Raw genomic sequence first — 12,884 nt, forward strand, 5'->3', positions numbered from 1 at the left:
TATGATCTTCTACAGTTCATTTTTCAAGACAATTACTATGCCTTTCAAATTCCAAAAGAAGCAAAGGTTCTGCGAAAATCCTCCAACTACTAATAAAACTCATTCTTACCCTTTGTTCTTCACACAGGCATTTTTCAAGTGAACGTAGCTGGAAGGAAATATACCCTGGAAAAGAAAACATGAAGGTTACAATGCCGCCTGTTAAGGCAGGGTTGGTTTCACAAGTCATTTGTATAAGACACAGCCATACAACCATGACAATATCAGGAATAGGGAATAGCAACATCTCTACCACATTCTCTTGGATGAAATCTGCTGTGGCTTAAGATCCATCCTTTCATTTTCTACCATTAACTACTTTACAAATTTAGAGACATTCTAAACAAATATAATCAAAAAAATTTAATCTTGCTCAGAAAATATATTGTTTATTAAACAGAAAATAAGGAAATTTCACGAATTCTACATAAAAATCATATACTAAGAGTTTTTAAAATATGTATTGCATAGTTTTGAAAGGTTCTTTGTTTTGGTGGTAGTTCTTTTTTTATCCCCAAAACACTCATATTTCTCTTGAAAATATACATACAAAAAATATCATTGTGAATCTAGAGATAATACGTATATTCTGTGTTATGGAAGATTTTTGATGACAACTCAGCAGCAGTTAATCAGCATACTGCCATTCTGATGGAACAGAAACCAAACAAAAGAAGCCATGTTAGTTAGCTTGAAGCTTTTTATTGCAGGGAAATGGTAGGGCAAAGAAATTGTTTCTTTGTTCTAAATGGGAAATTGAAAGAAACAACAACAAAAAAATGAGCATCAATTTGATTGTTCATTAAACAGCAATTATCCTCTGAAGAATTTCTGATGCATAATTAAATGCCAAACTCAATTAAATATTTAAGAAAATAAATGTCATTTGAATATATACATATCACCATTGTGGATCCAAGTATAAAATAAAATTTAATAAGCAAAATTCTCTCCATTCAATAGTGGTAAAAAAAATATATGCAGATTTTTAAAACTCACTTGTTTTTTTTCAATATGGTGGGATCAACAAATAGAGTAACTCTAACTAATCAGGAAAAGTCAGACATGAGGTTTATTAGAAGTGACAGAAATAACACAGAAATCATACTAAGTTTCCTTCTGAAACATGATCTAAATGAATTCATTAAATACTGAAGCTATATTTGCATGTGTCTCATAGATATATAAAAACAATGTTAAATGAGGACTAAAGTATTTAAAAAATTAAATTTGTATACTCTTTTGTACCTTACGGTTCCCCTTTAGGATGACCTAAAATATGTGAAGTAATTAAACACAGTTGAATGACCCAGAAAATGGCATATTTAAGGAAAAAGGCAAAAGTGTATTTTGAGAATGAAAATACAATTTCTTGTCTACAATCCTGAAGCTAGAATTAAACCAAAAAAAAATATGACATATGTGAAAATATTAGAGAATGTAGGAAAAAGAGGTGAAGACTGAAGAGATTAGAGTAAGATAGAAAAACACAGATATTAGTAAGGATTAGTGTCAAAATCGCAAACTATACAAATAAAAGATAAAACAAAAATGACATTACTTCTTGTTATAATTCCTGAGTATTTATAGAAATGTATCAAGGATAATGAATCTTAATCTCTGCCTGAAATGGTAAGAAAGATGGGTTTTTTCATATTGTTTTCCTGGCTTCAGCCCACCAAACCCAAAGGGACTCTTAACATGCCGCTAAGTATACTTGTTTCTCCAAATCAATATTTTGCAAATGATATTGTAGAAAACATAAAGGTTAAATACTGCTATTTAATATTTCGCTTGGAATATATATTTCCCCTGCCTGAATTTTAATTTAGCTCTCTGAGAAACTACTACTTCAAAAAGATTTTGTTTACATATAATGAGCTTATTAAGGTCTTCTCAGTACAATTTTCAAGAGCTAAATAGGATTATCATTTGAGTAGCATATCTTAACTATAATCCAAGTTCAAAAGAATTTCCAAAATTATGAAAATCTGCATTATCATTTGGCATTTCAACTGAGTCCCAACTGTAATTTCAATTGCATAAAGAAATAATTTAAATAACTATATGTCTTAATAAATTTCATAATTATAGTTAGAAATAACAATTTTTACCTTGATATTTGGGTTTTTTAAGGCAAATCCTCTGTACCAGCCTGTGGAAAAATAATCAAGGTCATATTTTGATAAACCATTGTAATATTTTAAAGATAATGACAAATCAATCTGTTCTTTGCCATGAAATTTTACCATACATGTAAAGATTCTGTGGATAAATATGGTAAGTATTGGCCTTAGGCTACAAAATAGCTTGAGTGAGCACACATAAGCTTGAGTGAGCACACATAAGAATTCTATTAATAAAACCATTTTTAAAAAACTATATCAAAAATTTTTATAAACAACAGAAATATCCATAATGTGAATAAAGGCTTTAAAATCAGAGCACTGGGCTTCAATTCTGGCTTTGCTTCTTACTGTCTGTTTAATCTTGGCCAAGTTACTTGACCTCTCTGAGCACCACTTCTTCCCATTTTATGAAAGGTCACATTATGTCACAGGGAAAGTCAAGAATCTGCACAAGATTTCATACATTTCCAAATTCTACTTGCCTGACTACAAAGGCCAGACTCTGCCACCAAATAAGAGTACGTGGCCAACAGACATGATGTGAACTGCACATCCTTAAGCCCGCCATCTTGGGTTAAGATCAGTCTCATATCATACAAAGAGTAAAGCCATCATTCACTGCCAGAATTAACTGGCACATTTTCATCAGCACAATGGCTGACCAAAAGCTCGGCATAATTTTTATTCTATAGAATAACTATTATAGTAGGCCCTTCTTATCTGCGGTTTCACTTTCCACGGTTTCAGTTACTCATGGTCAACCAGGGTGCAAAAATACTACATGGAAAATTCCAGAAATAAACAATTCATAAGGTTTAAACTGCATGCCATCCTAAGTAGCATGATGAAATCCCGTGCCTGCCCGCTCAGTTCCGCCCAGGACATGAATCATCCTTTTGTTCAGCGTATCCACACTGTCAATGCTACCCACCCATTAGTTATTTACTAGCCCTCTCGGTTATCAGATTGAGGATCACAGTTTTAAAGTCCTTGTGTTCAAGTCACCCTTATTTTACTTAATCACGGCTCCCAGGCACAAGAGTAGTGATGCTGGCAACTGGAAAGTGCCAAAGAGAAGCCATAAAGTGCTTTAAGTGAAAAGGTGAAAGTTCTTGAATTTAATAAGGAAAGAAAAAAACCATACACTGAGGTTGCTAAAATCTAGGTAAAAATGAATCTTCTATTCATGAAACTGTGAACAGAATATTGTTGTAATTATTCTATCATTAGTCATTGTCAACTGTGCCTAGTTTATAAATTAAACTTTATCACATGTAAAGGAAAAAACGTATGATGTATAAGGTTCAGTACTATCCAAGGTTGCAGGTATCTTGGGGGTCTTAGGTCGCATGCCTTGCCAATAAGTGGGCTCAAGGACTGCTGGATTTAAGCTCCCAGCAATTCTGAATCAATTTTGCAGCACTGTCCTTATATGTCTTTTTATAGTTTAAAACAAATCAGCATATATATTGTATTTTTTCAAGTGTAAAGACCATTTTGCTTATTGGCAAAACAAATTATTATCCTATGTAGTAAATATTATGCCTAATAGAATTTTTTCAATAATGAAATTTTAGTTAAAATTTTAATACAAAACATATTTGAGCTTTGTATTTAAGCATTTTTCCTCCTCATAATACATTTTCTTAAAAGGATATATTGTAAAATATCGTCCCTTACCAGTTTTAAAATCAGTCTTAGGAGAGTAGAATGAACTGAAAATCAGAACCTCTGTATCTCAGGGTTTATCAGCTGCCATAAAGACAGATCCAAGAAATACATCCATTTGTAAATAATTATTCTAACAAAAACCAAAACTTCTTGAGAATTGCAAAAATGTCATAGAGAGGTCTCTGTCCAATTATACTATAGAGAAAAAATTTTAGATTACAAAATACCTCCTATTAAATACGGAGCCCAGTTTCACACAGCAATTCAAAATAAATTTTATATTTATCTGTATACAAAGTAGAAACAGACAAAATCTATCTGGTAATAACATAGAAAACCTTATTATATTTTGTAAGGTGTCAATCACAGTGGACAGAATAAACATTCCAATATCACCATCATTTAATGCTAGGCTCTAACTAAATGTAGTAGTTCTGTTTGGGGGAATACAGTTTAATCTATAATAAATCTTGATACGATAAAATGTCATCATAATATAAATTCCTAGTAAGGAAAACCTTGTAAGAAGAAAAACATGGGTATTCTGGGATATACTAATGGGGCTCTTAAATGTAGTCATTTTGTCAACAAGAAAAGCTAGGTGGCCGGGCGCGGTGGCTCACACCTCTAATCGCAGCAATTTGGGAGGCCAAGGCAGGTGGATCACCTGAGGTCAGAAGTTCGAGAACAGCCTGGCCAACATGGTGAAACTCCATCTCTACTAAAAATTCCAAAAATTAGCTGAGTGTGATGGCATGTGCTTGTAATCCCAGCTACTCAGGAGTCTGAGGCAGGAGCATCACTTGAAACCAGGAGGCAGAGGTTGCAGTGACCCAAGATCGCACCATTGCACTCCAGCCCGGGTGACAGAGCAAGACTCCATCTCAAAAAGAAAAAGAAAAAAAGAAACAGAAAAGCTAGGTGCAGTGGCTTATGCTTGCAATCTGAGTACTGCGGAAGGCCAAGGGGGAAGGATCACTTGAGGCCAAGAGTTTGAGACCAGCATGGGCAACACGGTGAGACTCCGTCTACAGAAAAAATAAAAAATAAAAAAATTAGCCAAGCATAATGGAGCATCCCGGTGGTTCTAGCTACTTGGGAGACTGAGGCAGGAGGATCCCTTGAGCCCAGGAGATTTAGGCTGCAGTGAGCCATGATCACGCCACTGCACTCCAACCTGGGTGACAAAGGGAGATCCTGTCTCAAAGAAAAACAAAAAACAAAAACAAAAACAAAAAACAAAAAGAAAAGTAGTCATTTGATCAGAAATCTTTTTAAGGACTAGTGTTTAAGGATGTTTCATGGAACAGGAATGGAAACATCTGAGAACTATTAGGTATCGTAAATGAGTTACCTCCTACACAAATTAATAATAATCATACAAGGTCAGACAATATATTCTACTAACATTATTCAAGCGCATTGAATAATTTTATTCCAAGTTTGAGGGGAAGAAACTATAGGTCTGGAGCAGAGTTGGTCTGGGCAAGAGCCCTCCAGAGGCATCTGGCTACTCAACCTCAGGTAAGCTATGTCTGCTCTGGGCCTCTGCTTCTTCCTGTGCTGTGGGATCTACTAGATCCTGAGGATTCTGAGAAAAACCTTCTAGTTTGGCACTGAGTCAAGAACTCCCACAGATATGGTAGCTTCAACTGCTTTCTCTGTTTGCATCTAATGACTATAAGGAAATAATATTATAATCAGCTTTAAAATAGGAAATGATGCCTTTCCATTAGCCAAACACTGAAAATGCAGGAAACAATTTTGTCTAAAATGACTTGCTGTGACTATTGGAAAAGTTCCAGAGATTAACAGCGGTATGAAGAGAATTTGTAGACTTTATAAACAGTCGTATGTTGAGGAGGTTGTTCATAAGGCTACTCACCATCACACTTCTCCAGGATCTGAACTGTATCTCCAATTTCCAATGACAGGCCATATGGAACAGTTCCTCGGAAACTGGCAATAACTGTAAAAAAATGATATAGAATATATGCAGACAACCATATCCATTACAGTTTATTATTAAATATTATTGACTAGGAAAAATGAATATAAATAGGAAGTATATTTTGATAGCTGGAACCCTCTGTCATATTTTAATTTTATATCTTTCTAAGAAAATCACGAAGTTCATATACTTTGCCAACTTCTTGGTCAGATTCAGTATTACAAATATGCATTTCAAATATATGAAATGTATTAAAATAATATAAAATATATCAATGCTATCACCCAATAATAGATATAAACAAAGGTATTTCCTGAGAGCTCCTTAAAGGACTGTGACCCTTTTGTTTCACTGCTTTCTTCACTCCCTTATCCAAATGCCCGGCCCATAGTAGTTAATAAATATGTGTTCAATAATAAATGAGGAATATATCTCCTGCTTATTATTACGCTTGGTTTACCTTTCTGCTATATTATTTGGAGCAGATTTCTTTTCCATAAACTATAAGCTTCTCAAGAGAAGGGACTGCATCAATTTGTTTACCATTATGTGCCCAGAGCCTAGCATAGTATGTGGTGCATTAAAAGCAGTCTTCTTGTGCCATAATCAACAGAGACATTTTATTTAGTAATGACTGGGCCCTCCTACAGGTCTAAACACACAGCCACCACAATTCCCACTTGCACAATACCACTTGGAATGGGGAGGGGGATCACAATTAATTATAGATTAATGGTTTAGATTAATTGGTTTCTGAAACATTTTGCAGGACAGAACAGGACTAGGATGCTGTACCCATAGAGAGAAAGTACGCATAGATTAGTCCTTTTCTGGCAACTCCAGGAATTATAGAGAGAATGAAGCTCAGTGATTCTTCCCTGAATAATAAGTAAAGCTTGAGTCAGAAATGAGGAAAAGATGGAGAAATAAAGAAAATGCGTTTCAACACACAAAAAGAGAGAAGACATCTCCTATGAAATACTATGCACACTGAAATCAACTCACAATTCACATCAAAAGAAAATGATTTTTTTTTTTTTTTTTTTTTAGACGGAGTCTCGCTCTGTCGCCTGGGCTGGAGTGCAGTGGCCGGATCTCGGCTCACTGCAAGCTCCGCCTCCCGGGTTTACGCCATTCTCCTGCCTCAGCCTCCCGAGTAGCTGGGACTACAGGCGCCCGCCACCTCGCCCGGCTAGTTTTTTGTATTTTTTAGTAGAGACGGGGTTTCACCATGTTAGCCAGGATGGTCTCGATCTCCTGACCTCGTGATCCGCCCGTCTCGGCCTCCCAAAGTGCTGGGATTACAGGCTTGAGCCACCGCGCCCGGCCAAGAAAATGATTCTTAAAAGGCCAAAATTTTAGGAGGGAAACTTATAATTTGGCTTCAGAGTGAGATTTAGATATAACTCCAATCCCCAAAATAAGTTATTGCTACTGTTGGGAATGTATATTTTAAAAACCTAAAGGAACACACTCATCTGTCAAAAATGAAAACATACCAATAAGTAATGAGCTTTTAGAGAAGTCTCATGCCCTTTTATGATCTCAAAACAAAATTAACAGTAGAGGTCAAAACACAGGACAGAAAACACAACCCAAAGTCCATGAGACAGAACAAAGTAACTATATGGATAGAAACCAATTAAGAACATTTAGCCAAGCACTAATTTATGATATCATTTTCTAACTAGAACCACGAATACCATATAGCCTCATAACGACGTGCAAACAGCTTTTTGCTGGCAAAACAATCAAGGGTCTATATATCTTGACAGATGACTTCCTTTAGCTTTCAGAGACCTCTTCTTACAAGGGATCAGCAACTGAACTGACAGTAGATTGACTGCAATTTAAAAGACTTCAAGACAAACGTACACTCAGAATTGCCTTTCCAAACTCTGCACTACTGATGTTTCTCTTTGCAGTCTTGGCGCCTGGACTTCCCAACACAGTTCTATACACAATACAGTTCTGCACACAGCTCCGACCACTCAGGAACACCCTCGGACACCTAGGGCTGCCTCCCTGACTTCTGGCTCTCCGCTCTTTTTCATCACTTTCTTGAACACAGCAGTACCACTAATAGACTTCATTTCTTCACCTTCCTCAGCCCCTGCAATCCAGCCTTAGCTGTGTTTTGAAATTGCTTTACTCAGATCTCCAGTCCCCTCAATGTGGCCACATTCATATCACCTTCCAGGAGTCTTTTCTCTCTTGAATCTTCTACTGCTTCTGTCACACCCGCCAGCCTTCTCCAGACCTTCTTTCTTAGCCCTCCTCTTAAATGTTGGTGTGATCCAAGTTCCATCCTCAAGATGCTCAAGCGTAGGAAAATAGCATCAAGGCTGGCATTTTGACACATGGATTTGAACCCCAATCTCATCACTTATTACCTGTGTGACCTGGGTCAGGATATCAACCTCTCAGAATCTCCACATCCTCACTATAAATCATCACTGGGTGAGTGAATGAGGGTGTGGTTTAAAGGTGTGGTCATTACCATTAAATGCTCTTGTCTTCAACAGTCGGGTTCTTTTATTATTGGAAATACTATTTTAAGAGTGTGCTTTAAATTCTAAGAACCAAAAACTGCATTACCTGGGAAAACTCATTCTTTCATAGGAGTTAGTTAAAACTGGGATGACAGCTTGTCTAAGCCATAACCACGTATTATCTCGTTTCTTATCCAAACAGTCTATGTGGGTGAATTCTGATTTGACTATTCAGCTATGTAATATGCAATACGTAATAAACATTAAAGGTAAGCAAAGACGTTCCCTAATCTCACTGGCCTTCAGATGGTTCCTCAATAAAACAAAGGAGCTAGACAAATGAACTGAAGTTCCCCTGCCAGTCTCAAATTCTGAGTCTGCAAGAGGACTTTCAGCTCAGCAGTGATATGGCATAGTACTTACCGAAGAACTCTGTGTCCAAACCAGCCTAGTCTGTGTAATCACTGCCTGTAATCAAGTGGACACTTGTCTCCACCTGCAACAGCCATCTGATAATGCAGAAAAGACAGCCTGCTCTCAGCATCTCATAAGGCCCTTATCAACCGCTCTCCAACTTTTCTAGGCTCACACCCAACCCAACTCTCCACACACTGCCCTATGCTCAGTCACACTCAAATTCTCATCAAGCTTTTTCTTGCAGACCTCAGTGCTTTTACATCTATTATTCCCTTTTTAGGGGGTTGCCTTCTTCACTCCTACACTGGGAAATGCAAAGCAGCTTTAATTTAAGGCTTTGCTCCAAGGTTAGGACATTAGAAGATTTCCTGATGCTACTCCTTCCTTTTTGTCATCCGTGGGTCCATGTGGAATGCGATTACTCCCTCATCTGTGTTCTCAGGACACCCTGACCACACCTCAAATATAGTAAGGCATCACATAATATTACAGCACTTCGTCTATCTGTGTCTTTCTACTTGGGAAGAGAAGCTATTTCTCATTCATCTTTCAAGAGCCAGCATGAGCATCTGAGTATAAGAATGGTGTACAAACACATGGAATGAATGAATGAATGAAGCCACTGAGAAATGGTGCCTAGGTTTTAATGGATTTGGACCACCTCAGGGACTCTTCTCATAACTAAAAGTATCTAAGGAATAAGTTTTAAACTGCAGATCATATTGGAGAGGAATATTTTTCAGGATATAGTTCAAGGAATGACTTTGATCTTTATCTTCTAAAATGGCAAGTCACTCTCAATCATTGAGTTAGACAAGTAACTCCACCTTGCTGTGTACTAATGAATAGATGGATGGATACTATACTCAGGAAAAATGTTTAGGCTTCAAATTATGAAAGAGAAAGGCAGTTCTAGGTAAAGAGCGAAGAATTTGAAAATATGGTTGGCTCATGTTTCTCAGTGGTAGCATATAATGTATCATAAACTAAGGAAAACCAGTTTAGCAAAGCAGATATCCAAACACCATGTATGCATTAATGAAGCCTCAATATGCAATTCTGTCAAATGCACTTAAAGCATCTGCTATTTTCAAATTCCATTTGGAAACAACTTTTCAACTAAACCCCTTTAAATTTCTCCAAGTGTTTCTACATGAAACGTCTATAACTGAAAATGCATTGTCACCAGTTATTATAAAGTAGCTGTCTCTTTATACAAAAGTTTACTCATCATACACTTCCCAAGGGCATTTTCCCCCAAACAATATCAAGGTTTACCAAAGATGCCTACACAACGTTTTGATCCCTCAATTTCCTTTTCTTCTTCTTCTTATAAATTGAACAGTTTCTTATAAATTGATCCTTAGTAGCTACAGGAAACAATCATAGAGAAGGAACCCTTGGTAAAGCTCAGAATATAAATATTCAGTTCTATTATTTTAGTCATACTGGCCCTGAGAGCACAATTTTAAACTGCATATAAAAACTACTGCTGTGGTGATGTGTTCATCTCTGCCCATTTGCTACCATGGAAAAATCTACTTGGATTAATAAACTCAGTTTATATGTATATAAACCCAGTTTATAGGTAAGTCCTTAAAAAATATCTGTCAGCTGAAAACACTAAATTCATACCATAACCATTTTGAAAAAGATGTCCTAACCAACTGCCTGTTATTACTAACAGTGTCATCATTCCTTTATATAATGATATCAGTTCAGTACCTATTGACAGTTTATTAAGAATTAAATAGCCGTGAGAAACAGTCTCAGACACAACTCCTAATTTTCTACGAGGAAGATAAAAAGAAGGTAAATGATGCAGTGAAATGGGGACTCATTTCTTAGTTTCAATGATGCTATTTGCTCATGCCAAGAACCAATGCACATTTTAAAACTTTTTAACTGAATACAAAGAAAATCACAAGAGTCCATGACTTTTAAAATTTTAAAGCAAAACAAAGTATTAAGAATTATCAGCCAGGCACAGTGGCTTATGCCTGTAATCTCAGCACTTTGGGGGGCTGAGGCAGGCAGATCACTTGAGGTCAGGAGTTCGAGACCAGCCTTGCCAACATGGCGAAACCCCGTCTCTGCTAAAACTACAAAAAGTAGCTGGGTATGGTGGCAGGTGCCTGTAATCCCAGCTACTTGGGAGGCTGAGGCAGGAGAATTGCTTGAACATGGGAGGCGGAGGTTGCAGTGAGCTGAGATCGCGCCACTGCACTCCAGCCTAGGCAACAGAGTGAGGCTCCATCTCCAAAACAAACAAACAAAAAAAGAATTATTATAAGTCAACTACATAGCTCTACACTACAGACAATAACATACCCTTCCTCATCATTGTCAAAATAATATCCAAAATGATTCTACTTGGCAAAGGTCAATTCCAGCCCAGCACAGGCTGCCCTTGCCCTTTACAGGCTGACCATCTAAGATGAATGGAACACAATGCAGGAAAGAAATCATGAAAATGCTTTGTCTTTGGTGATACAAAGGAAGGAAAACTTCTCTCTTCAGGTCAGATTTTGGCTTCATCTTTCTGCTAAAAGGATCTCCAACTCATGAACACGGTTTAAAAGGTCACTTATGAGCCAACTGCTTACAATACAGAACACACAAAGCTACTCTTCTCAAGTTCTGAGGCTAGCCCACAGAATCCTATTTCATGGCAAAAGGAAACTTGTTTTTCACAGCAAAAATAAGCTGACTGCACCAGAAACTAAATATAAAATTTTATATCAGTGCTTGTAAAATATTGAACACTGGTGCTGAAACATAGCAGTGTCCGTCAGAAGGCAGTGATGGAGCAGGCATTGGTGTTGTAGACATTCTCAAGGAATTCTGTGTCATGACCTCAGAGGACATTTCAAACTGGTTCCTTCCTACATCCATGTTCATTTCACATTCAGCTCTGGCATGGCATGGAAGGATCCATTAAGGTTTACCAACTTTTACGAGGATTATTTGGGGGGGCTCATAAATGGAAAAGAGATAAAGGGGTAGAATTTCTGAAGAACCTAGATAAGATTTGGAAGAAACAGAGAAAAAGGAAAGGGATTAAGGAGAACTAAATTCTTTTAAAAAAAATTTTTTTTTTTATTTATTTGAGACAGAGTCTTACCATTGCCCAAGCTGGAGTGCAGTGGAATGATCTCGGCCCACTGAAACCTCCACCTCCCAGGCTCAAGCCATCCTCCCACTTCAGCCTCCCCAGTAGCTCAGACTACAAGCGTGTGCAACCACGCCTGGCTAATGTTTGTATATTTTGTAGAGATGGGGTTTTGCCATATTGCTCAGGCTGGTCTCAAACTCCTGAGCTCAAGCAACTTGCCTGCCTTGGCCTCCCAAAGTGCTGGGATTACAGGGGTGAGCCACCACACCTGACCAAGAAGAACTACATTTTTCTCAGGTACTTTACTTCATGAAATAGTGAACTATGATGGAAAAGGAAAAGGGGTCACCTCTTCTACATACATACAAAACCCTGCTGTAGGGAAAGATAAAATATGGTGGAAAAAAACAAAGCAATAGTCTATTTCAAGGTACTTCCCTGTTTTCTAGCTGTCTGTGACAGGGCTGGAGGAAAGACAGAGTCATTTGGAGATTTCTTTTGGTACTGTCATTTTGAAAGTATAGCATAGAATTGTTTTTCTTCTTTATTCCCTTTTGTTTTTTCCCCTCCAGAAGATGAAGTTAGAAGCAAGCTGGTTATTCCTCACCACAAGGAACTCTTCAGTGGCTGCCTGGGTCACAGTAGGACTACGTGGAGATGAAGTGGTATCTCCTGGATACTGCTCTGTGATTCAAAAGAACTCACTGGGGAGAATAAAGAAATGCTGTGTTCCATCTTCTGGTCCTCAGACCTGCCACATGTTTGGGATCTGCCTTCATCTGGTAATAGGTTGTGTCCACAGGCCTCACATACCTTGCAGGCTCACCTAAGAGGCACACAAATATGCACACTCAAAAGCAGGACTGCATTCTTACACCAGTTATCACAGTCAGCCTTTGAGACATGTCACACAACTCCTTTCTGGCCTATGTGACTTTGAAACATCAGAAGTATATTGAATGAAAGGTACATAATTTGTTTCTGAGATATTAAAAGGTACCACCTGAAAATACATTGCTGCCTTTGACTGTTAAGAAGATAGCTCTCCCAGGGATTGCAGAACGTCATCC

At 37.5% G+C, this 12,884-nt stretch overlaps 1 protein-coding gene across 1 annotated transcript in view; it reads right to left on the reverse strand.

The window, feature by feature from the left end:
• DOCK4 (dedicator of cytokinesis 4) overlaps positions 1-12,884 on the reverse strand; it is a 477,639-nt gene that overhangs the window by 273,627 nt on the left and 191,128 nt on the right. The window contains exons 2-4 of the mRNA XM_011955954.1: positions 5,725-5,808; positions 2,154-2,194; positions 110-165 (exon numbers count right to left, since the gene is read on the reverse strand). Coding sequence (XP_011811344.1) covers positions 110-165; positions 2,154-2,194; positions 5,725-5,808 — 181 coding nt within the window. The remainder of the gene's footprint in view (positions 1-109; positions 166-2,153; positions 2,195-5,724; positions 5,809-12,884) is intronic.

Source organism: Colobus angolensis, unplaced genomic scaffold (assembly GCF_000951035.1).
Source record: "Colobus angolensis palliatus isolate OR3802 unplaced genomic scaffold, Cang.pa_1.0 Scaffold403, whole genome shotgun sequence".
Taxonomy (NCBI): domain Eukaryota; kingdom Metazoa; phylum Chordata; class Mammalia; order Primates; family Cercopithecidae; genus Colobus; species Colobus angolensis.